This window comes from Elephas maximus, chromosome 4 (assembly GCF_024166365.1).
Source record: "Elephas maximus indicus isolate mEleMax1 chromosome 4, mEleMax1 primary haplotype, whole genome shotgun sequence".
NCBI classification, from domain to species: Eukaryota; Metazoa; Chordata; class Mammalia; order Proboscidea; family Elephantidae; genus Elephas; species Elephas maximus.
This window is the reverse complement of record NC_064822.1, coordinates 191,936,519-191,960,978: the sequence shown is the minus strand read 5'-3', so window position 1 is coordinate 191,960,978 and position 24,460 is coordinate 191,936,519. Positions and strand designations below refer to the sequence as shown.

Sequence of the window (24,460 nt, the reverse complement as noted above, 5' to 3'; positions counted from 1 at the left end):
CTGAGTCCCAGGGGATACTGGCCATCTGGATCTCAGACAAGGTCTCCTGGTGGCCCTCAGGCAGCTGACCTGGCTCAGGTGAGTTCAGCGGCTGGGGAGGACCCACCTGTTGCCCAGGCATAACGTGCCTCTGCAGCCCACTGGGCCGGGGAGCTGAGCCCTCTCCCTTCAAGTGAGCATCTGGTCACTCACAGCCTCCAGCTCCAACCGCAGGTGAGACACCAGGTGGGAAGCAGCAGTGGGCGTTGTAGGGAGGCCCTGTCCCAGCCTCCGGCACTTATTCTATGGCATGCCGTGACCTAGGTACAACATGTCCCCTCTCAGCACCTCCGAGGTCCCACAGCAAAGTGGTCAGAGGCCCTCCTGCTCTCTGTGCCACCATGAGCTGGCTGGGCAGGGCAGAGAGGCGCCTTCTACCCATTTCAAAGACAAGGCATCAAGGCCAGCGGGGCCTCACCCCCAAACCCCCTGACGAAGGGCAGGGAGCCTAGGCCATGTCCCCCACCCTGATGGGTACATGCAGCATGAACACCACACTGATTGGGCTTCTGTTGGGCCGGGGGCCCACGGGCAGTGCCTGGTCCCAGGCTGTGGAATTCACCTGTTTGGTCCTCTCCTGGGGGCTGAGATAATAAGCCCCAGACAGCGATGTTCCTGGCCCCCATTGCCCTCTTGGAGGGGAGCAGGGGTCGCCAGAGCTGCTAGACAAGCACGGAAACTGAGGTATGACCAGCCAGGGGAGCTGCCCAGAGCCTCTGGACAAGCACAGAAACTGAGGTCGACCTGCCAGGAGAGCTGCCCAGAGCCTCTGGACAAGCACGGAAACTGAGGTCGACCTGCCAGGGGAGCTGCCCAGAGCCTCTGGACAAGCACGGAAACTGAGATACGACCAGCCAGGGCAACTGCCCAGAGCCTCTGGACAAGCACGGAAACTGAGGTACGACCAGCCAGGGGAGCTGCCCAGAGCCTCTGGATAAGCACGGAAACTGAGGTACGACCAGCCAGGGGAGCTGCCCAGAGCCTCTGGACAAGCACGGAAACTGAGGTACGACCAGCCAGGGGAGCCGCCCAGAGCCTCTGGACAAGCACGGAAACTGAGGCTGACCTGCCAGGGGAGCTGCCCAGAGCCTCTGGACAAGCATGGAAACTGAGGTATTACCAACTAGGCGAGCTGCCCAGATCCTCTGGACGAGCACGGAAACTGAGGTATGGCCAGCTAGGGGAGCTGCCCAGAGCCTCTGGACAAGCACGGAAACTGAGGTATGGCCAGCTAGGGGAGCTGCCCAGAGCCACTAGCATGGTGACCGAGAGCCAAATGACTTAAAGGGCCTGTCATCACCTGCAAGATGAGGGCTCACAGTGGGTGACAGCACTGGCCACGTGTCACCCACCATGTGGGTAGGTACCTGGAGGCCTGGGGGTAGACTCGGCCAATACCCCTCTAGCAGTTAGGGATGGGGGCTGGATGGGGCTCCGTCCACGGGAAGGTCCCATGATCAAGCAGAGCCTGCAGGATGCTCACTCAGTAAATGCCACTGCCAAGTGGAGCCGGTGTTGCTGAGAGAGGTGGAGTGATGGGTTCCAAGTCACACAGCAAATCCCAGAACCAGAACTATTACCCAACACCCTCCCTAATGCATCACAGTCCTGCTGATATAAGGAAGCTTCTGGAAGCCGAGACCACACCCAGCTCCTCCACAGGGCCACATGCGTGCAAACGCACGGAGGTTTCTCTGGGAGCTGGTTAACCAGCCACATTTAACGCCTCATGATGCAGGCAGGGTTTGTGCCACACAAGATCATGGCCAGATTTGCTTCTCCAGTTGTGACGGTTCTCACGCGGCACGAGGTTGTCAGAGACACGCAACCAGCACTTCTCAGAGCTCTTTCAAAAAATAACCCCGCGAACCGAAATTAATAAACTGCTCTCCTGGTAGAAAATCAAACCCGGGCGCTTTTGAAAGGGCATTTACTTACTTGGAAATCTCTTTCTTCTAGTATTTCTTTCCTCCATCTCACAAGAAAAGCAGCACAAACATACAAGTGGAAATGAGAAAAGCCCTCGGGTTCAGACTGTAAGAGAAAAAAGAACCGAGAGAAGCATTAATGTGCCATCAGTGGAGCTGTCGTTAGCTGCGGTAGTCGGGGTTTATCTGGTCAGGGTTCCGGGAAAACCAACGCTTGTGCTGACTTACTTTTACTTAATGCCTTAATTTCAAAATTCTCATCTCATTAAAATAAATACAATTTTCTCTTTAAGTACCAGCCGCCTTATAAATCGGACATGAAGAGGAGACGAAGCTTGAGGCACGCTCAAAAACAGTTGTTCTTTTTCTCTTTTTGCACAGATGATAACCAAATAAATAAAAGGCAAATTCACACCAGGCACAGAATCCGCTCCTCGCGACAGCCATATGAGGGACAGATTCTCTCACTTTACGGATGAGGAAGTGAGCCCAAAGAAGTTGGGTAACTTGCTGCCACTGGCTCTGTCCAACACCCAGTCCTCATTCGTCCAGAAACGAGGTGGCAGAAGTCCCAGGGCTGGGAAGGACACTGCCTGCTGCCTGCTGCTCCTGGAATTGGCACGCCGTTTCTCTCCTCGGTGTCTTCACATGTACGCTGCGTTCCTCTCTTCATCTACGCAGCTCCTACTCACCCTTCAGACCTGGGACCCTGTCACCTCCCCTGAGACCCAGTCCAGCCCACCGGACAGCTCAGGTCTCCCTGCTTGGGGCTTGCATGAAAACAAAAGAAACCTGGTGCCGTGGAGTCAATCCTGACTCGTGGCGACCCCATGTGTTATAGGGTAGAGCTGTGTTCCCTAGGGTTTCCTTGGCTGTGATCTTTACAGAAGCAGATCATCAGGCCTTTCTCCCGAGGTGCTGCTGGGTGGGTTTGAACCACCAACCTTTAGGTTAGTTGCCGAGCACAAACAGCTTGCGCCACCAGGACCCTGTCTGGGGTTGCAGCCCTCACACAGTTCTGCACCAGTCAGGCCCACTGCCTCTCCCCATCCCTGGCAGTGACCTCCAGGTCAAGGGTGCAGCGCCAATTTCCAAGACCAGGTTTCCCTAAACTTCAGCTCTCAGGGCGCCGCCTTCATGGTTCAGCCATGACCACATGATACAAGATGACTGCTGCTAAAGGTTTATGAAGTAAATGCGACCTGAGCCACAGAGAAGGTAAGCCCAGGAAGGGAGCTGGGAAGCAGCAGGATTTTCTGTTGGGGGGAGGAGGTATGCTTTGCGATTTAACAGTGTGGTCCGTCACCCAAGAAGGTGACATTTTAACAAAGGCCAAAGAGGCAAAGCCATGTAGCTACCTGGTGGGGGGGGGTGGGGGGGGGAGGGCGATAAGAGAAGCAATAAGAAACGCACAGACCCCAAGGTAAGAGGCGGCCTGGCGCAGTTCCGAAACAGCGCTGAGGGTGGGATGGCCATGGCAGTGTGGCAGAGAGGTGTGCGGTGTGGCTGCAGGGGGCGTGGAGGTGTGGAGCCTCCAGGGTCTTGCAGGTCACCCATGGGCTTGTATGCTTATAACTGGAAGGCTTGGGGCAGAGAACAGATACTTAAGAAGGACTCCGGGATGCTGGGTAAAGATTGGCCAAGTCGGGGGAGGAGGACAGAGCCCCAGAGGCAGGTTAGGAGACCATGGTAATCACAACATCAAGATGTGTTAGCGATTCAGCCACGGTGGTCACAGTAAAACTTGGGAGAAGAGGGCGAATTCTGGATATATTTTGAAAGTTGAGCTGACAGAATATGCTGGTGAATATGAGATCTGGGATGTCATGGATTGAATTATGTTCCCCCAAAAATGTGTATATCAACTTGGTTAGGCCATGATTCCCAGTAGTGTATCGTTATCCTCCATTTTGTGATTGCAATTTTTTGTTGAGAGGATTAAGGCGGGATTGTAATACCATCCTCACTCAGGTCACCTCCCAGATCTAAGGTAAAGGAAGTTTCCCTAGGGTATGGTCTGCACCACCTTTTATCTTTCAAGAGTAGATAAAAGGAAAGGGAAGCAGGCAGAGAATTGGGGACCTCATACCGCCAAGAAAGCACCAGGAGCAGAGTGTGTCCTCTGGACACAGGGTCTCTGAGCCTGAGAAGCTCCTCAACCAGAGGAAGCCTTCCTCCAGAGCTGACAGAGAGAGAAAGCCTTCCCCTGGAGCCAACGCCCTTAATTTGGACCCGTAACCTACTACCTACTAGACTGTGAGTAAATAAATTTCTCTTTGTTAAAGCTATCCACTTGTGGTATTTCTGTTATTGCAGCGCTAGATGACTAAGACACGGGGTATGAGATGGAGTTTCTGGGTAGCGCCAGTGGTTACACACCGGGCTGCTAACTGAAAAGTTGGCAGTTCACAACTACCCAGAAGCATCTCGGGAGAAAGCCCCAGCGATCGACTTCCATAAAATCCCCGCCATTGGAAACCCACGGAGCCCAGTTCTGCTCTGACCCACATGGGGTCACCATGAGCTGGGGTTGCTTCAGTGGCAACTGGTTTGGTTTTTGGTTTGGGGTATGAGAGAAAGGGAGGAACCGAGGATAACACCAACATTACTGGCCCGAACAGTTGGAAGGATGAAGTTGTCATTTCCTAAGATGAGGAAAAGCCTGTGGGAAAGCTTACAGGAGAAAGCCTGTTGGTGGGGAGACAGGGATCTGCTCTTTGGGCATGTGAGGTTTAAGATGCTCATTAGGCATCAAAGCAGAGATGTCAAGTCAGCAGATGAAGCCATGAGGAGTCGAGGGTACAGGAGAACAGCCCAGCGGTCCAGGCAGAAATACACATTTAGGACTAAAAGACCTAAAAGGAATGACCAACAAGCTAGGAGGAAGCCCAGGAGAATGCCAGGTGCTCCAGAAAGATGGGATTAAAATGAACCCTGAGAGCTGACCACTAGATTTAGCAACGTGGAGCACATGGGCTGGTAGAAAGGTGATTGGAGTGTGTTAAAGAGAGAATGGAAAGAAGAGAGATTAGAGACAGGAGTGTATTTCTTTACCTTATTTCAGCATCCTGGCTAGCATCCTCGTCACTATGCGGAATAAAATCACTGAGAGGAGGCATCTTTCCTTCTCCTTCCTGATCTGAAAGGGCCAATTCTAGCACTTCCTACTGAAAAGGGTGTTTGCTCCAGACCTTTTTTGTAGGTAACCCCAATCGGGTAAGCAAAAATCTCTCCTGTTTCTAATTTACTAGAGTTCTTATGGTAGATGGCTGTAGAATTTAATCAGATGCTTTTCAGGCATCAACAGACATGGTGATAAGCTTCTTCTCCTTTAACCTGTTAATGTGGTAAACTGAATTAGTATAATCATTCTTGTAATGTTATACCAACCTTGCATTCCTGGAATAAAACCAATTCAGTCATAATGTTATTATCTTTTTAATCATGGCTAGATCCTGTTTGCTGACGCTTCAGTGTGAGCTTCTGCACTCGTTTTGTAAGGCTGCCCTCTGATCTTCCTTTCTAAAGCTGTCCTTGTCTGGGTAAGTATGAAGGTCATGTTAGCCTCTTACCCTGGTCTTAGTTCCCCAGTGCTGCTGTAACAAATGCACCACAGTGGGTGGCTTTAACAAACAGGAATTTATTTTCTCACAGTTTAAAAAAAAACTAGTGCTGTTGAGTCAATTTAGGAGGGTAGAAGTCCGAATTCAGAGCAAGGGCTCTAGGGGAAGGCTCTTTGTGTCGGTTCTGGGGGAAAATCCTTGTCTCAGCTTCTCTAGCACCCCTTAGTGACACTATGTGGCATCTATCTTTTCCCCACTCATTCTTGCTTCTCTGTGCCTAACCTGCACTTTCTTACCTCTAAAGTGAGTCAGGGAGGCAGCGGCAACGTGGCGCTATAGACAGAAGTACCATGCCATCCCTCTAGAGCAAAGACCCAAAAAACTAAGTAAAACAGATATAAACATCAATCCTGGAACCCTAAGCACCAAATGAGGGAACAAAGAACTGACCAAGCACTGAATGCAATAAGAGATGGGCAGAGAACAGAGAAGGAGGAGCACTACTGAGTGGAGGTCCCCTGCCATCTACCACAGCACACATCTGCCACCTTGGACTACAGCCACCAAGGAACTCAGAAAGGAAGTATGGGAAGGCAACTTCATGGTGCTCCCAACAAGAGGCAGAACACCCAGGAAAACAGAACGAAACACTGCCCAGTCCTGTGCCATCCCCACAACCCTTGCTGTGCTTAAGCCCATTATTGCAGCCACTGTGTCAATACATCTCATTGAGGGTCTTCCTCTTTTTTGCTGACCCTCTGCTTTACAAAGCATGATGTACTTCTCCAGGGACCGGTCCCTCCTGATAACATATCCAAAGTACATGAGACAAGGCCCTGCCACCCTCACTTCCAAGGAACACTCTGGCTGTACTTCCTCCAAGACAGATTTGTTTGTTCTTCTGGCAGTCCACAGTATATTCAACATTCTTCACCAACACCATAATTCAAAGCCATCAACTCTTCTTTGGTCTTCCTTATTCATTGTCTAGGTTTCACATGTATATGAGGTGACTGAAAACACCATGGCTTGGGTCAGCTGCACCTTAGTCCTTAAAGTGACACCCTTTGCTCTTTAAAACTTTAAAGAGGTCTTCTGCAGCAGATTTGTCCAATGCGATACGTCATTTGATTACTCGACCGCTGCTTCCATGGGTGTTGACTGTGGATCCAAGTAAACGAAGCCCTTGATAACTTCAATCTTTTATCCTTTATCACGGTGTTGCTTTTTGGTCTAGTTGTGAGGATACGTTTCCTTTATGCTGAGGTGTAATCCACACTGAAGGCTGGAGTCTTTGATTTTCAGCAGTAAGTGCTTCGAGTCCTCTTCACTTTCAGCAAGCAAGGTTGCGTCATAATGCAGGTTGTTACGAGTCTTCCTCCAATCCTGATATAACATTCTTCTTCTTAGTCCAGCCCTTGGAATAGTTGCTCAGCATATAGAATGAGTAAGTATGGTGAAAGATACTACTCTGACGCACACCTTTCCTGACTTTAAACCACGCAGTATCCCTCCGATCTGTTTGAACAACTGTTTCTTGATCTATGTACAGGTTCCTCATGAGCACAATTAAGTGTTCTGGAATTCCCATTCTTTGTGATGTTATCCATAATTTGTTATGATCCGCACAACTGAATGCCTTTGCATAGTCAAGAAAACACAGATAAACATCTTTCTGGTATTCTTTCAGCCAAGATCTATCTCACATCAACAATGATATCTCTCATTCCACGTCCTCTTCTGAATCTGGATTGAATTTCTGGCAGTTCCCTGTTGATGCACGGCTACAACTATTTTTGAATTATCTTTAGCAAAATTTTACTTGAATGTGATATTAATGATATTGTTCAATAATTTCCATCTATTGTTGGATTACCTTTCTTTGGAATGGGCACAAATATGGATCTCTTCCAGTCAGTTGGCCAGGAAGCTATGTTCCAAATTTCTTGGCATAGACAAGCGGGCACATCCAGCAGCACGTCCATTAGTTGAAACATCTCAATTGGAATTCCATCAATTCCTGGAGACTTATTTTTCGCCAATGTCTTCAGTGCAGCTTGGACTTCTTCCATTAATACCATCAGTTCTTGATCATATGCTACCTCCTGAAATGGTTGTACATCAACAAATTCTTTTTGGTACAATGACTCTGTGTATTCCTTCCATCTTCTTTTGATGCTTCCTGTGTCTTTCAATATTTTGCCCATAGAATGTTTCAATATTGCAACTTGAGGCTTGAAATTTTTCTTCAGTTCTTGCAGCTTGAGAAATGCCACCATTCATCTGTCAGTTTGTTACACTCTGGTGACTTGCATGTTGCTATGATGCTGGAAGCTATGCCACCAATATTTCAAATATCAGCAGGGTCACCTACGGTGGATAGATTGCAGTGGAGCTTCAAGACTAAGACAGAGTAGGAAGAAGGACCTGGGTCTACTTCCGAAAAAGCTGGCCGGTGAAAACCTTATGAAGAGCAGCGAACATTGTCTGATATAGTGCAGGAAGATGAGTCCCACAAGAGCCAAAATATGGTCTTGAGAATATACCATCTGAATTTAGAAACCATCTTAAGAATAGATTTGACGTATTGAACATTAATGACCAAAGACCAGACAAGTTGTGGGATGACACCAAGGACATCATCCATGAAGAAAGCAAGAGGACATTAAAAAGACGGGCAAGAAAAGACCAAAATGCACATCAGAAAGGACCCTGAAACTTACTCTTAAACACACAGTAGCTAAAGCCAATGGAAGAAATGATGAAGTAAAAGAACTGAACAGAAGATTTCAAAGGGCGGCTTGAGAAGACAAAGTAAATGGTTATAATGAAACGTGCAAAGACTTGGAGACAGAAAACCAAAAGCAAAAAACTCATTCAGCATTTCTCATGCTGAAAGAACTGAAGAAAAACTTCATGCCTCAAGTTGCGGTACTGAAGATTGAAGGGCTCCTTAGCTCTCCACATAATTCTGCCAACCTTTGTTTTCCATATATGGAAGGTATGTCATTAGGTACATAAGAGATAGGGCATAAACAGGGACTGAGCCCCTAGACAAGGAGCCCTGCAACACCTGCAACTTGCAACTTATTTACAATACTACGTGCTTGGCTAATGCAAAACCTCCATCCTGGAATGTGCCATAAGGAGAGAACAATGTACTCCCAGAAGGACCTACTCAATCTGGCCCCTGGAGCATGCGCAGACATCTGCAAGGTGACCGACGTATGACTTCTGCCTGATGCAAGTACCCGCGACAGGACAATCGAACCAGCGCCACAGAGGGACTGTGGAGGCGCGACACTCCGTAATAAGTCCTGCCACCCAGTTCCAGGAGCCTTTGCTAACGAGTTCCATCTTGGATTCCAGACGTGCCCGCACAGCCTAATTTAGTATACACCACCTTTCTGAGAGGTACCCGCCCCTTTAAAAAAAACCTACTAAATATTCATTATCCTATTATCCTCGCCAAACCTATATAAAATATATAAGCCCCTGAAAAACCTTTGTTTGGGGGAACAGCATTGCCTGATCCCTCTCTGTCTCTGATCTTGAGCCTCTGCTTTCTTTCTGCCACTAATAAACCTTTGTGTGGAACCTCTGAGCCTCTCCTGGTCATTCTTGGTCAGTAGAAGGCAAGGGCCTAGGCAGGGCTTAACCCCAAGCTGGGAAGCCTTGGCCTGCAACACATGCAAATTTAAAATAGTTTTATCTTTCTTGTTTACTGAAATTTTTATCGATATATCTGACCTCCTTTATGTCATGTAATGCTTTTTTGCCCTAAAGCCTTTTTTTGACAATAACTACACATCATATGACTATAACTAACCAAACCAAACCCACTGCCATTGAATCAATTCCAATTTATAGCAACTCTGTAGGGCAGAGTAGAAAGGCCACAGAGGGTTTCCAAGGTGTGGCTGGTAGATTCGAACTGCAGACCTTTTGGTTAGCAGCCGAGCTCTTAACCACTGCGTTAAGCCGCTGCGTTTTAAACACCTTTATTGAGGTATAACTGACATACTATAAAGTGTACCTAGTTAAAGTGTATGATTTCATCAGTTCTGACAATGTATATATCTATGGAACCACCATTACCTCTAAAAGTTTCCTTGCGCCCCTTGTAATTCCCTTCTCCCACCCCTTCCAGTCTCTTAATGAATTACTCTGTCACTCTACATTGTTTGGATTTTCCACATTTTTATATAGATGGAAACCTACAGTTGTTGTTCCGGGCCATCACTTGATTCTTACTCCTAATGATTCATGTGACAGAGCAGAAGTGCCCACAGGGTTTGCGAGGCTGTAATCTTTATGGAAGCAGGATGCCAGGTGTTTTGGTCTTTCTTCCATGGAGCTTCTGGGAGGGTTCGAACCACCAACCTTTCGGTTACCAACCAAGCGCTAACCCTTTGCACCACCAGGGCTCCTTAATCACACAAAACCCCATGGGACAGCTCTACTCCGTCCTAGAGAGTCGCTATGAGTTGGAATTGACTTGACAACAGTGAATGTACTCTTCTGGCTTCTTTTACTCAGGGATTCATCCATGTCCTTGCCTGTATCAATAGTTAGTTTCTTTATTTCTGAGTAATATAGGGAATACTTCCCTTGTTATCTGGGCCTGAAAAACACTATTCATTCTTCAAGCTCTTTCCCCTTCCTCCAGGCTGTCAGCTGTCCTACCCTCCTTCCCAAGGGGCCTGGTGATGCCTGTGGGGGCCTCTGCCTCACTACCCTGGGTGCTCCCTGTCCCTCTCTCCCACTGGACTCTGTTAGCTCTGGGGCTGCTGTGCCCCTTCTCTGTCGTTCTAGCACCAAGACTGGCAGCAGCATTAAAGATGGGATGAAATTACATACACACCCCAAAACAAAACAAAACAAAAAACCCCAAGAAGCCCTGGTGGCACAATGGTTAAAGCAATCGACTGCTAACTGAAAGGTCATAGGTTTGAAACCACCCAAAGCTACTAATTCAGGTTACCAGGAGCATGGGGAAACCAAACTGACTGGAAGCAGCAAGCTGAGAATGTACCTAAACAAACATTCTTTTTCTCCTTTGAAATACTGAAGGTGACTGAACAACACACAAAAAAACTTCAGACTTTCAGGCCCGGAGGGAAGCAGCCCCGAGGAACGCGGAAGTGATAATTAGTACTGCAGACCTGGAGGGAAAAGGTCTAGGAGTACCTAGGGATGTTCCCGAATGAGGGGCTCTCCAAGGAATCCTGTTTACACTCTTAATTTGCTTAACAGCCTTTTATTTAACCTGGGAGTGCAAAGGTCCACCTCAGGCTGGCCTCTTCCCACCCTCTCTCTGGACTAAGGAGGCTGGGCTCTGAATCTGCAGCCCCACAAGGTGTCTTCAGGCAGGATGCAGCATAAGGCGCTTTCTCAGGACACAGCATCAGGAAAAAACGGAGTTTTAGAGCTTCACTTAAGTGGATTATTTGTCTTCAGCGACTTGGTAAATTATATTAAAATAGCAATTTAATAAATAAAAAATTCATATCATAAATGGAAAATGGGCTTCTGCTTTAATGAAGCTTAACCTGGACAATAAATATCGCCATCCGAGCACAGTGCATAAACAGCCACGCGAGCGCTGGAAGTGGCCTGCCCACAAATCACAGCGAGTGCTGCGCCACCTGGCGGCCACGGCCATGACACGGGATCCAGGCTAGACCAGCCGCATCCACTAGGAGAGCAGGCTCTGTGATCTGGGGGTCTGGAAGGGACATGAGCCCTGGACCACCCCCCAGGGCCTTCCTCATGACGTGCAAGTCGCCCAGTTGACTGGCCACTAAGCCCAAGGGGTGCTGACCAGATGACGGGCCACTAAACCCCTTGATGTCATTTACTGAGGAGACACTCAGGTCCCTTAACCAGAGTGTCAGGAACACAGCCTCCAGGATTCTGATGGGTAAAATGAATATAGCGCTGATTAACAGAACAAAGGAAGAGAACATTTTGGCAAATTTTCGTTGAGATAACTTCTCTGTCACCATCTTAATTACTACCTGAGGCGACAGCGGGTCCAAGTGAGTCCTCGACAAAAACTGTGCCGGCCAGGCTGTGCATCGCACTTCCAGAGAGCTCCTGGGAATGCCAGGTAATGCCGGAATGTTCTCAGCACTTTGGGAAGGAAGACGGATGCAGTTCTTTTAAGCAGACACTGACAGGCTCAGGCAGCCCTGGTGGCGTAGTGATTAAGAGCTTGGCTGCTTACCAAAAGTTCGGCAGTTCAAATCCACGAGCTGCTCCTTGCAGACACTATGGGGCAGTTCTGCCCTGTCCTGTGGGGTCACTCTGAATTGGAATGGACTGGACTGCAGTGGGTTTGGTTTTGGTTTTGGGCAGAAGTCCAAAGCTGATTCAGCGAATGTTCCAATTGTCCACAAAGAGGCCACATGATCATTCTGCGGCCCACAGGAATCCAGAAAAGGGAAGGAAAGGCTTGCCTCACCCCTGTACCCCGAGGCCCTGCAAGGTGCTGTGGGCTACTGAATATGAAGATGCTGGGACCCTCTTACACAGAGTGGGGTGGGCAGGCGTTGGCCTGGAGGCCAAGGCAGCTCTTTCCTGTTTATCTTTCAAACACCTCCCCTCAACAGCAATCTTATTTCTGCCCATCCGTGCCTCGGCCTCCCCCGACAACTTCCTACAGCACTTGGACCCTCACCACCCAGGGCCCAGGTCAAACGTAGGTGCCTGAAGACCAGAGGGATTATCTCAGCGCACAGTCTTCCTACAGCGAGAAACAGGCAACGAGCCCTCAAGGGGTGTCACACCTCGCAGGTGCGAATGGAAGTCAAGAAGGAGCATTGTCCATACAATTAACATCATTTTAAAACATCTGAAGACAGCTCAGGCCAGAGCCCAGATACACTTGGAGATGACCCTTAAAGTGCCTCACCCCTGTTCCAATTGGATTGACAGGTGACATCCCTGGGTCCTGGTTTTTTATCACCTCCAGTAAACTGTCTGATAAACCTGCCAGCTACAGCCCTTGTCACTTCTGGGGACCCCAGCACTTGGTGCCCCTTGCACCCCCAGGCAGAAGAGATGAAAGGACACTCTGAGAGGTCAAAGCCAAAGCAGGCAGGGTATGCTTTGGGCAGGGGGAGCCTACCCTGCAGAATGCTCACTGAGGAGGAGACGGTGGGCCCAAGAGCACATCCAACACAGAAGTAAGACATCTATGGAAAAGCTGTATAAGTTTTTGAAAGACACAAGAGAAACCTAGTTTACATGGGGAGATATAACCAGGTCCATGAACAAAAAGACTCAGTGTTGAAAAGATGCCAGTTGTCCCCCATCTTACTTTACAAATTCAATGTATTTCTAATACAACTCCAACCAGTTTTTTTGTAGACTAGGTGTTACAGATTGAACTGTGTCCCCCTAAAATGTGTGTCAACTTGGTTAGCCCATGATTCCCAGTATTATGTAACTGTTCACCATTTTGTCGTCTGATGTGATTATCCTATATGTTGTAAGTCCTACTTCCGTGATGTTAATGAGGCAGGATTATCCGCAGTTATGTTAATGAGGCAGGGCTCAATCTACAAGATAGGTTATATTTTGAGTAAACTCTTTTGAGATATAAAACAGAAAAGTGAGCAAAGAGACAGAGGGACCTCATACCACCAAGAAAGAAGTGCCAAGAGCAGACTGTGTCCTTTAGACCCAGGATCCCTACACAGAGAAGCCCCTAGATCAAGGGGGGATTGATGATAAAGACCTTCCTCTAGAGCCGATGAGAGAGCTGGTGCCCTGAATTTGGACTTCTAGCCTACTAGACTGTCAGAGGATAACTTCTGTTTGTTAAAGCCATCCACTTGTGGTGTTCCTGTTATAGCAGCACTAGATAACTAAGGCACTGGGAAAAGCTTATTCTAAAGTTGACACTGAACAGCAAAGGGCCAAGTATAGCAAGACAATCCAAAAAGGAAAAACAAGTGAAAACTTGCCATCTCAGGATCAAGACATTCTGTGACAGTAATAAAGACCATGTGACACCAGGACAGATAGAGCAAAGGGACAAAGGACTCAAAACACACCCATACTAATGTGGACACTTCATGACAGAGGAGGTGGTGCAGATCAGCGGAGAAAGGAGGGATTATCCAATAAATAGTACTGCGACAACTAGACATCCACTTGGAAAAAAAATCAGATCCCTACCTCACATCATACACAAAAACAAATTCAAGGTGGATTAGAAAGCAAAGTGTAAACATAAAACTTTAAAAGTATAAAATATTAATTTAAAAAAAGTATACGTTTGACTACACGAGAATTTAAAATTTCTGTACCACAAAAGACACTAAACCTTCTCCTCATTTACTAACTCGTTATCAGATATTTTGAGTTTATGAAAATAGTAAAAAATCCACTATCTGACTATTCTGCACATTAACGGTGTACATCTGGCAGTAACAAGGCCTAAATATGGGCTTTGATGGTTAAGGTTATGTGTCAACTTGGCTGGGCCATGATTCTCAGTGGTTTGGCAGTTATGTGATGATGTCATTTAGCAGTTACGTAATGATGTAATTTGCCAGTTATGTAATGATGCAGCCACCCTCCATTTTGTGATCAGATGCGATCATCCTCCATTTTTGCGTAACACCAGTTTCACATAATGATCTGGTCTTTGGAACCTAAACTGATCACGTCAATAAGTGAGGAGAGGGTATATAATTAAGGTGAAAATACAAGCCACTGACTGGAAAGATATTTGCAGCGCAAATGACTGGCAAATGGTTAGTATCCAGAATATATCTTTTAAAAATCCTTGTAAGAATCAATGAGAAAAGACAAACTAGCTAATAGAAAAATGGGCCAAGGATGTAACAGACCCGCCATGGTCAGTAAAAACATGAAAAGATGCTCCAGCTCACTAAGAATCAGGAATGTGCAGGGTAAAACTGTAATGAGACGTCAGTTCACATTTCTCAGCTGGGCAAAAACTAAAACACATGATGAATACAAAGTATAGGAGAGGACATGGAGGAAAAACTCTTATATACCTGTTGGCAGGTAGTGAGGGCAGGCAGTGTGACCACTTTGGAGAGCAATTTGGCAATACCTAGATGTTTGTATCCTGAAGCCCTGAAATTTCATTCCCAAGAGAGCATCTCCTATACAGGGGCATACAGAGACAGGTACCAGCAGGTTCAATTGAGTACTATTTTTAACTGTGAAACACTGGAAACAAAACATGGGAAAAATAAATGTCTTCCAATAGGAGAATGGATAAAATACGGTATATTCACACAATGTAAATCTCTAAAGCTTTACATCGTACAGATGAAGTATAATGCAAGAGAAGTTAAACAAATAACTACAAATAAACAAGATGCAGTTACGCCCAAGCACAGCAATGACTGTGAGGATGGCGCAGGACGGGGCAGTGTGTCCTTCTGTTGTACACAGGGTTGCTATGAGTCAGAATCGACTTGACGCCACCTAGAACAATATCCCATTAACGTGGATAAATATTACAAATATAAAAAAAAGGTTGAGTTAAAAAAAAGGGGGGAAAAGCACATTGCAAAATAATATTTAAGTATGATGCCATTTATAAAAAGTTTCAGGCTATATATCGTTATGGATACGTACACACGTGGTGAACATGCTAAAACGTGGTTAGGAACGGTAAGCACCAAATTCAGAGCAGTGGTTATCTTTGGTGAGGAGGAATGCGGAGGCCTCAACTGTACATGGAAAGTGTGACCTCTAAATAAGAAATAAACAAGATTTGAGGCAAAAAAAAAAAAAAAAAACCCGAACACTTACTGATCTGACAAAGCAGTAAGTACAGCATATTATTATATACACATTTCTGTATATTTATGGATTTTAAAATTAAAAAAAAAGACGGCACTAATTTAAAATGGCCTTTTCTAGGTCACCAGCAGGCTTGTTTATTCGGAAGGGACCAGGGGCTCCAGCCCAGGGGAACCCACAATCCAGTGGGCCCTGAGTCAGACCCCTTCAGCCTCCAGAGCCACCTGGGGGACATTCGGTCCCACCCTCTCCTGTCAGACTGTGGCCTCTGCCCTCCGTGAGCTCGGGGAAGGCCTGCTGGGAGTCTTCTCCGCGTGCAGGAAGCAGCCCCTAACCGCGCACCTTCTCCCCGAGCCTTCCTACCCATCACCTTTCTCAAACAGCCCTGACCCTATGTGGGGCTGAATACACTTCTGCTGTCTTGTGACTTGTCATCTGCTTTCTCAAGGTCAATGACCTGGATCTCTGAAAGACGTTCAACAGGACTGGCAACACAACAGAGAGGAGTAATTCTGTGGGGTATCCTTGCTTCTCCTTCAGCTCCTGGCTGGGAGGCACAAGATAAACCCTACCGCATCCCAACATACGAGTGTCCTTAAAGCCCTGCATCTGGGGTCCTGGAGTGGCCTTAGTTCTCTGTATCAAACCACAAAACGGAAGTTCAAAACAACTGCAGGTAACTACATGCAAAGCACTTCCACGTGATGTACGTGTTTCAAAACGTAGGAAATAAGGCAGAGAAACAATTTTCCTTTTTTTTTTTTATAATAAAGATATTATGATAAAAGGAACAATTTTTCACCTCTAATTGCATCATTAAGCGTTCCTTATAATTTCTGTCATGGAAATAAAAACGAACAGCCTTCTGGCACCGGGAGGTTTTCCTGTGTGTACGGCTTATGTAGATGTATTTTTGAGGCCATTCGAATGACAGGCATTGTTTCCCATTCCGGGCGCCCAATTCAGCTGTGCAAGCAAAATCTTTGCTATGATTTCCTTTAAAATATTCATCCCTGAACCATTGCATTACACAATTACCTGTCAGTAATGCAGAGCACGGCCGCTTTCAAATTCACCCTGGCACCTCCCTGTGTGGGGCACCGGCTAGTAATGAGAACTGTAAATCAGGCTTCATCATGCAGCCCGACCCTCCAGCATAAATGAGCCTGGGGCTCGTCCGGGCGGGCGGCCTTGGAGAGACTGATCTATTATCTCCACGCCGATCTACATCATCTCTTGCCAGATACTTATTGGCATGTGTCTGTCCACGTCTGAGAACATTCCCACCGCTCAACTGACGGAGGTCACACAGCCCACCGATGCTTCTCCTCTCTGCAGGCTGCTGAGGGCTGACCATCCGAGAAAAGGGCCTCTCCGAGTCTGTTCCCTGGACCCAGGGCTGTGGCTTGGGCTTTAATATATCAATGATCACTCACTGAAATAAAAAAAATTTAAAGCTATCTAATAGAAGATAAATGAGCCCTATTGGAAACCCTGGTGGCGTAGTGGTTAAGTGCTATGGCTGCTAACCAAAGGGTCAGCAGTTCGAATCTGCCAGGCGCTCCTTGGAAACTCTATGGGGCAGTTCTACCCTGTCCTATAGGGTCGCTGTGAGCCGGGATCGACTCGACGGCACTGGGTTTGGTTTTTGGTTTGGTTTGGCGGCGTAGTGGTTACGCACTCGGCTGCTAACCAAAAGGTCGGTGGTTCAAACCCACCAGGTACCCCGTGGGAGAAAGACAGGCAGTCGGCTTCCATAAAGATTTACAGCTTTGGGAACCCTGTGGGGCAGTTCTACTCTGTCCCGTAGGTTTGCTAGGACTCAAAATCGACTCAACAGCAACAGGCTAATAAAAACCAAACCCATTGCCATCGAGCTGATTCCGGCTCAAAGCGAATAAAATATATTTTAAAATTCCTAATGGATGTTTATTTTTTGGCTGGTGACCACCAAGACAGAGATTTCATCTTCAGTTTGACAGGCATTAGACAGTGGAGTCAGCCCCTCACACGGTGAACCCATGCATAGAAGAACAAAACACTGCCCAGTCCTGCACCATCCCCATGACTGGACGTGGGTCGGACCATTGTGCTTCATAGGGTTCTTCACTGGCTGATTTTCAAGTAGGTTGCCAGGCCTTTCTTCCTAGTCCATCTTAGTCTGGAAGCTCCTCTGAAATCTGTTCCCATCACAGCAACACGCAAGCTTCCGCTGACAGTGGGTGCTGGCTGCCCATGAGGTGCACTGGCTGGAAAGTGAACCCAGCCTCCTGTACGGAAGGTGAGAATTCTGCCACCGAGCCACGACTGCCTCACACTGTGTTCCCAGGCCCATTTTAAATGCTAAATGATTGGCTTAAATACTCAGTGAATTAACAAAAAAGTAACCCTTCCCTGAGAAGTTATTAATCCCTGTGGCTCACAGATGAAAGACGGCCTACAAGCTCTTCCAGTGGCCGGCTGGAGAGTTCTGGGACTGAAGGGGAGGGAGCCTTCTTGAACACCTGCTCTCCTATCACCCCCTAGTCCTTAAAGGAGGATTTGATCCTTAAGTGCGACGGGTGGACCTAGCTAAACACGGTGGAAATCAAACACAACAATGACCTGGGTTTGAATATTCCAGCAAGGTCTCCACACAGGCGCGGGGTCCTCCAGCTCAGCACAGAGCCTGCATGGAGGTGCCCACATCACGCCATGGAGCTGCTGGAGAGGCCTGTCTCCTTTATGGATGGAATCAAAGACATCCTTTTAACGCCGCCCTGTCAAAACTTCATGAATTATACAAGCTCTGAAAGACATGGGGCCAGAGCCGCTGGATTGTAAGAGAGGAGAACTTGCTGCCATTCACCTCGGCTGCCCTCATTTTGCCAGCCCTCCCACTCCCCAAATCTGAACACCAGTGTCCATTGACTCAGTGTTTCCCTGAGCCATGGTCACTGTCTGCACGGGAGCACTGCCTCAGAGGTGTTTTTGCTACCCTGTCCAGACTGATCATCTCTGCTGCTTTTTCATTTGGCAAGGACATTCCTCGCAAATTAAAAGCAAGAAGACCCTGCTGTGGGCCCTGATTATTTTTTCTTTGAAGTAAGAAATGACATCACACCAGTTAATAACTCAGTCTTGGTTCTCTCTGCAGACCAAGCGTGGCCAAAAGAGCAGTGGGTCAGGGGCTAAGAGTGTCCACTGTGCCTGTCAATGACACGGCTGCTCCAAGCACTGCGGGACCCAGCGGCCTGTGCCAGGCAGGTGGGCCACACGGGGGCAGGTCCACAGGGGTGGGGGGACTATGGGGGCTGCAGGCACGGATTAACCACACAGCCTCGTGTCTGGTCGTGTGGGGGCCTGGCCTGTGGACTGCCCGCTGCCCTGGGCCCCTGCACCCACCAGGCCTCCTCAACAACTTCCCTGAGCTAGTTCCTGCTCTCCTGGCCTGGGGGTCCCTTCTCCCTGCACCTCCCTGAAGTTCTCCTTCCTCAGGGGTCTCATACTTGCCCTCTCTCCCTTCCTGAGTTCTGAGGGCATCGCTGGCCTAGGGAATGACCCCACGACACTTCAGGACAAAGCACCTTTCTTTGCCCAGTCACCGTCCCCTCACCCTAAGGGAGGCTTTTCTGCTGAGAAACCCGTGAGGTCAAGGGCGCCCTCTGGAGCTCCCTGAGCACTCGGCTTAGACATGGTGAAGGGCCCACCCTGCAGGGCACGGAGTCTGACAGCCCGGGCACAGCCCAGACCCTGTGTGACCCTGGGCAAACAGTTGGCCCCCCCTCAACTTTAGACTGCTCATGTGCAAAATGGCAGTAATGACACCTGCTTTCCAGTACGAACTATGGCAAGAATTAGAGATACTGTTAGGAGCGTAGGGGAGTCCCTGGGAGGTATCAGTGGTTAATGTGCTTGGTTGCTAACTGAAACGTTAGAGCTAGCTCAGATCCACTCAGAGGTGTCTCGGAAGCCAGCCTGGCCGTCTGCTCCTCAAAGACCACAGCCCTGAAAACCCTATGGAGCAGCCCTACTCTGACACACATGGGGTCGCCACGAGTAGGGACCAGCTCAATGGCAATGGGTATGGTGTGGCATATGTAAGTGTACAGCACAGAGTCCTACTCAGAAAGGGTGATTAAGGGAATGATGAAGTCGCAGACATGCTAACAAACAGTTCACTGTAAATACTAATCTGAAAATTCTTAAAGACAGACAAAACCCGAAAACCTGCTGCCATCAAGTCAATTGTGACTCATAGTGACCCTACAGGACAGAGCAGATCTGCCCCATAGGGTTTCCAAGGAGTGGCTGGTGGATTTGAACTGCCGATCTTTTGGTTAGCAGCTAAGCTCTTAACTGCTGCGCCACCAGAGCTCCTAAAGACAGACAGACATTTTAGGTTCAAATGCACCATAATTTGCTCAATTGGACAAAGAAGTCTTGAGCTGGGCGGTCTCTACAGGCCTTATGACACCTGAAAATCCAGCAAGACACAGGGTCTACGTTTCAAAGATGAGAAACCATCTATCAGGTGTACATGCCAAGGGAACAAGCACATAACTGTCTAGTTCCAACAGGGTGCCTTCCAGGGACCCGCCCACCCACTCACCCACAGAGCCAGCTCCTCTTGGCTCCCTCAGGACAGGCTCCTCTCTTGGCCCTCAGCCCCTGACCCTCTCTGGGGCCTGGCCTCTGCCCTGCTCAGTCAAGTGTTACAAAGCTCTGGGGCTCCGTTGACAAGTGTCCAGAGGCACCCCACTGCACCAGGAAGCGCACTGCACCGTCTCCTGCTGGTTTCTCAGCTCTGCTACTGCCGCTTCTCTGCCATACCTGCCGCTGCTTCTTGCCCTCTCCTACCTTCTCCGGTGTTACAGCTCTCTCTGTCCCTGGTCTAGGAGGTTCTTGGTGCAGGGACCCCCAGTCCAAAGGATGTGTTCCACTCCCAGCCCTTCTTTCCTGATGGTGCTGAGTTTTCCCTTTCCCTGCTGCTGCGATGGCTCACTGTGTGCCTAGTGGGATAGCAAAACTAACCAATCCCCTTATTTTGAGTTTCACACACCTTATTTGTATGGTCTTTCCCCCCACAAGGTTCCATGTACCTTATTTGCACTATTAGCAGGCTGCCCAATTCCCTTGGTGGGCCACAAGCACCTTATTTGCAGTGCTTCTTCCAATCATTTTGTAGGAGTCACGAGGCCACACATGGCTAGAAAGGCCACAGTAGGTAACCCACTGCACCACAACGACACGTGCTTGCCCGCTCTGCCGTGTCCATCTGAAGGGACCTGCTTGCGGCAGGGCCTGCGCCTGATCTGACTCTGTCCTCCCGGCCTCACCCCGTGCCCGGCACCAAGACAACATGCCTCTGTGCACATTCGGCGGGTGAGGCTCAGACGGACAGACTGCCAACAGATACCTCTGCTTAGCACTGGAACAGAGGCAGCACGTTCTGGTGGTGAGCCGGGCATCTCCATTTCCAAGAAGCCCCCCTAGATGTCTCTCACACAGACTCAAGCCTCAGAACCACCCTGCTGGGCTGTGAGAGCCTGGATAAGAAGACCCACATTCCGTGTTCTGGGTCCCCGCGGCATCCAGCACAGGGATCCTGCATGGACGAAGGGCGGTATTCAGAAAATTAAAAACAACAACAAGCAGACAGATGCTATATGCTGAAGCTCCAAATTATTTACTTGACTAGAAACCCCACACTGAGCTGTTCCGGCCCTGCCTGTTGCTGCCGACTGAACGTTCCACAGGGCCTCCGGACACCACACTTGGCAAATACTTAGACCTACCCCCTTGTAAACTAGGCTGCAGCTACGACCTGCAGTGCTCTGAAGCTAATCTGAACAAAAAGAATCCAAGCTCACCTAATAGCCATCCTCTAGGGAATTCCCAGATTTAGCAGAAAATGGAAGAGTGAAAAGACCTTTCTTACAAGCCAAAGTCAGGGAAATTATACATGCACTGCAGCACGAGAAGAAACAAGGAAGGAGCTTTAAACCAATCAGTCTGTCCGGGTCACTGCCTGCTCCCAGCCCCGTGTCCTTTCTAGACACGCTCCTTCCAAAGCCCTACCCCAGCACTCAGAACCGGATGCACACGCACACGTGTACGCGTGCGATTTTTTTTAAAACTTAAAAAAATCTGACTTCCAAAAACAGCCCAAAGTAGAAGGAATAGTATAAAGAACCCCAAATATCCACCACTCCACATCCACAATCAGCAATGTCGGGCCACTCCTGTTTCCTCTCTTAGCAATGCCCTCCCCGCCCCCACATACACCCAGTCTACCCACAAGCTGCTGGTTTACCCAAAGCAAATCCCAGACATCGTATTGATCTGTAAACACTTCATTATTTTTTAGAGCTATGGAACTAAGAACTCTTTCTAGAAGCATAATCACTGTACCACTCCCATAGTTAAACAATGAAAATTAACAATAATTCCTTAAGATGACCCAGCATTTCTCCAAATGACTGTTCTAATCAGGCTCAGTGAAGCCCACACATTGCATTTGGTAGTCACGTCTCTTAAGTCTCCAGGCTTCCCCTCTGTTCTGGTCTCTGGTGGCCTGTTTGCTGAGGAAAGCCAGCCATTTGTTCTGTAGACAGCTCATATGCTAGACTTGGCTGCCTTCATCCCTACGTGAGTCCTAAGATGTACCCCCTTTCCCAGTATTTTCTGTAAGCTGCACTTAGATCAAGAGGCTCCACAGATTCAGATTTGAGTTTTTATTTTGCAAGAGCAAGTCCTTGGTGGGGCTGCGTGCTTCCTACCTCCTCCCATCAGGAGGCGCTGATGTCTCTGTGTTATGACTGATTAACGGGGCCAGGTGTCGCCAGTCTGCTCTATCCACTGAAGGTTCTCTGGGAGCTACCTCCGATGGCTTTGGAAGCCATCAGGAAACACTGCCTTCATCTGTTCCTTCATTAGGGTGACACTGCCATCCTCGCATTTCTTCTGCATTTGTAGCTACAAGTCTTCTGTTTAAGGAACAACTTTCCCTCAACAGCCAGGGGATAACCGGGAAACAGAGCACCTATGCGGACCGTTCCCTTCTGGCCAGTGGGTCCCTAGTAACCTCCAAGAGCGCGCCAGAGACAGTTCCACTTCAGAATCATTATGAATTCTTGGACTTTGATATATCGGATGGGTTTCGATCCACTACAATCCTAATTCTGCTTGATGACGGAGGCGCATCTGTGGAAAACAGCACCTATGGCAAGCACTGAAATTGTAGCCCTGCAGGCCCACAGGGAGGAGAACGAGCACTGGGGCAATCTCTGGGTCGCTAGGAGTCCGAACCGACTCAACAGCACCTAACAAAACAGAGACAACCTCTAAGTTGCCCCCTGCCCCAATTTCAAGATGAATGGATGTTGGTAGCTGCGACCTGTATCAACAGAAATGCCTTTCCCCCTGCTGTGCCTCTGCCTCAGTCAGGCACCCTTCATATTTGTGGTGCCTCGGAATGTCGCTCCCTGACTCGTCTGGGGCCCCCCTGGACTTAGACCCAGGGGCAAGTGCCCCCTCTGCCTCTGTGCCTACCATGCTTGAGGAGGGACGCTGGGCCATACTGGGTTAATAGGATCTGCTCAGGGAGGCCCCCCTCAGTGGTGCCCAGGGCACGTGCTGTACCTGCCACGCCTCAGGTACACCTCTGTTCATGCCCCATTTCCCCATTTCTGCCCAGTGGGAGCCCCTAAGATTGGGCTTGCGACAGGACCCCAGTAGTCGAGGGGAGACTCCCTGCTTTCTTTGAGACAAGATGTCCCAGGCCAGGAAGCAGACACTTCTCTAAGGAGCCCTGGTTCCTTTTAATGGGAACTGGGATGGAGACATGGCAGGGCGCTCATGTCTGCTGGGTTGGTGATTGCTTGTAAGAATCTGCAGGGGACAGAGCTCAAAGATACGATTTTGTGTTTTTAAAGAGAAGAACACATCATCGGTTCAAGCTGAGAGTCTTAATTCATATGAGACTACAGAGGTTTTACTTCTGTGATTTTATGCTCGATTCTCTTTTCTCTCATGTTGAAAAGTTTAGTTCCCGTAAAATTGTCATAATTACTTATTTGCTTTATCCTAATATAGCCAACCATATGCGTAAATACGTATTTCAGAGTGTGTATATAAAGAAGTAGTTTCAAAACAGCACTACTGTTATTACTAACAACAGTATTACTGAAGAGTTTAAATTTTTTTTTGCAGCTCTTTTTGTGCTTAAGAAATATCCTCCTAGGGTTGTGCGTTCAAATTACTTGAACGTCTACTTGAGACGAGCTTTCTCTTACTAAATCGCCAACCTGACATATAACAAAAAGCCAAGCCCACTGCCCTCGAGTCAATCCTGACTCGTAGCGATCCTACAGGACAGAGTAGAACTACGTCCGTAAGGTCTCCTAGGCTGTTATCTGCACAGAAGCAGACCGCCACGTCTCCCCCCCAGAGCTGCTGACTGGTTTCGGCCCCCAACCTTTTGGCTAGCAGCCAAGCACTTAACCACTGTGCGACCAGGGCTTCTTCAAGGTGACATATAGTTTAGGTTATTGTCGTAGACTGAATTGTGTCCCCCCAAAAGTATGTGTCAACTTGGTTAGGCCATGATTCCCGGTATTGTGTGGTTGTCCTCCATTTTGTGATTGTAATTTTATGTTCAGAGGATCAGGGTGGGATTATAACACCACCCTTACTCAGGTCTCCTCCCTGATCCAAAGTAAAGGGAGTTTCCCTGGGGTGTGGCCTGCACCACCTTTTCTCTCTCAAGAGATGAAAGGAACGGGAAGCAATCAGAGAGTTGGGGACCTCATACCACCAAGAAAGCAGCACCAGGAGCAGAATGCGTCCTTTGGACACAGGGTCCCTGCACCTGAGAAGCTCCTCGTCCATGGGGAGATTGAGGACAAGGACCCTCCTCGAGGGCTGACAGAGAGAGAAAGCCTCCCCTGGAGCAGACGTCCTGAATTTGGGCTTGGAACCTACTAGCCTGTGAGAAAGTAAATTTCTCTTATTTAAGCCATCTACTCGTGGTATTTCTGTTATGGCAGCACTAGATAAACAAGACAGTTATTAATTTAATGTTATCTTGCTTTTTAAGTATAGCTTTTCTTAATTTTGGTTTTATAATTATATAAAGCAACCACCAAAAAAACC

General features: G+C 48.2%; 1 protein-coding gene across 1 annotated transcript in view; it reads right to left on the bottom strand.

Annotated features, from left to right (window-relative positions):
* Positions 1–24,460, bottom strand: part of TBC1D22A (TBC1 domain family member 22A) — a 451,059-nt gene that overhangs the window by 44,075 nt on the left and 382,524 nt on the right. The window contains exon 12 of the mRNA XM_049884681.1: positions 1,978–2,073. Coding sequence (XP_049740638.1) covers positions 1,978–2,073 — 96 coding nt within the window. The remainder of the gene's footprint in view (positions 1–1,977; positions 2,074–24,460) is intronic.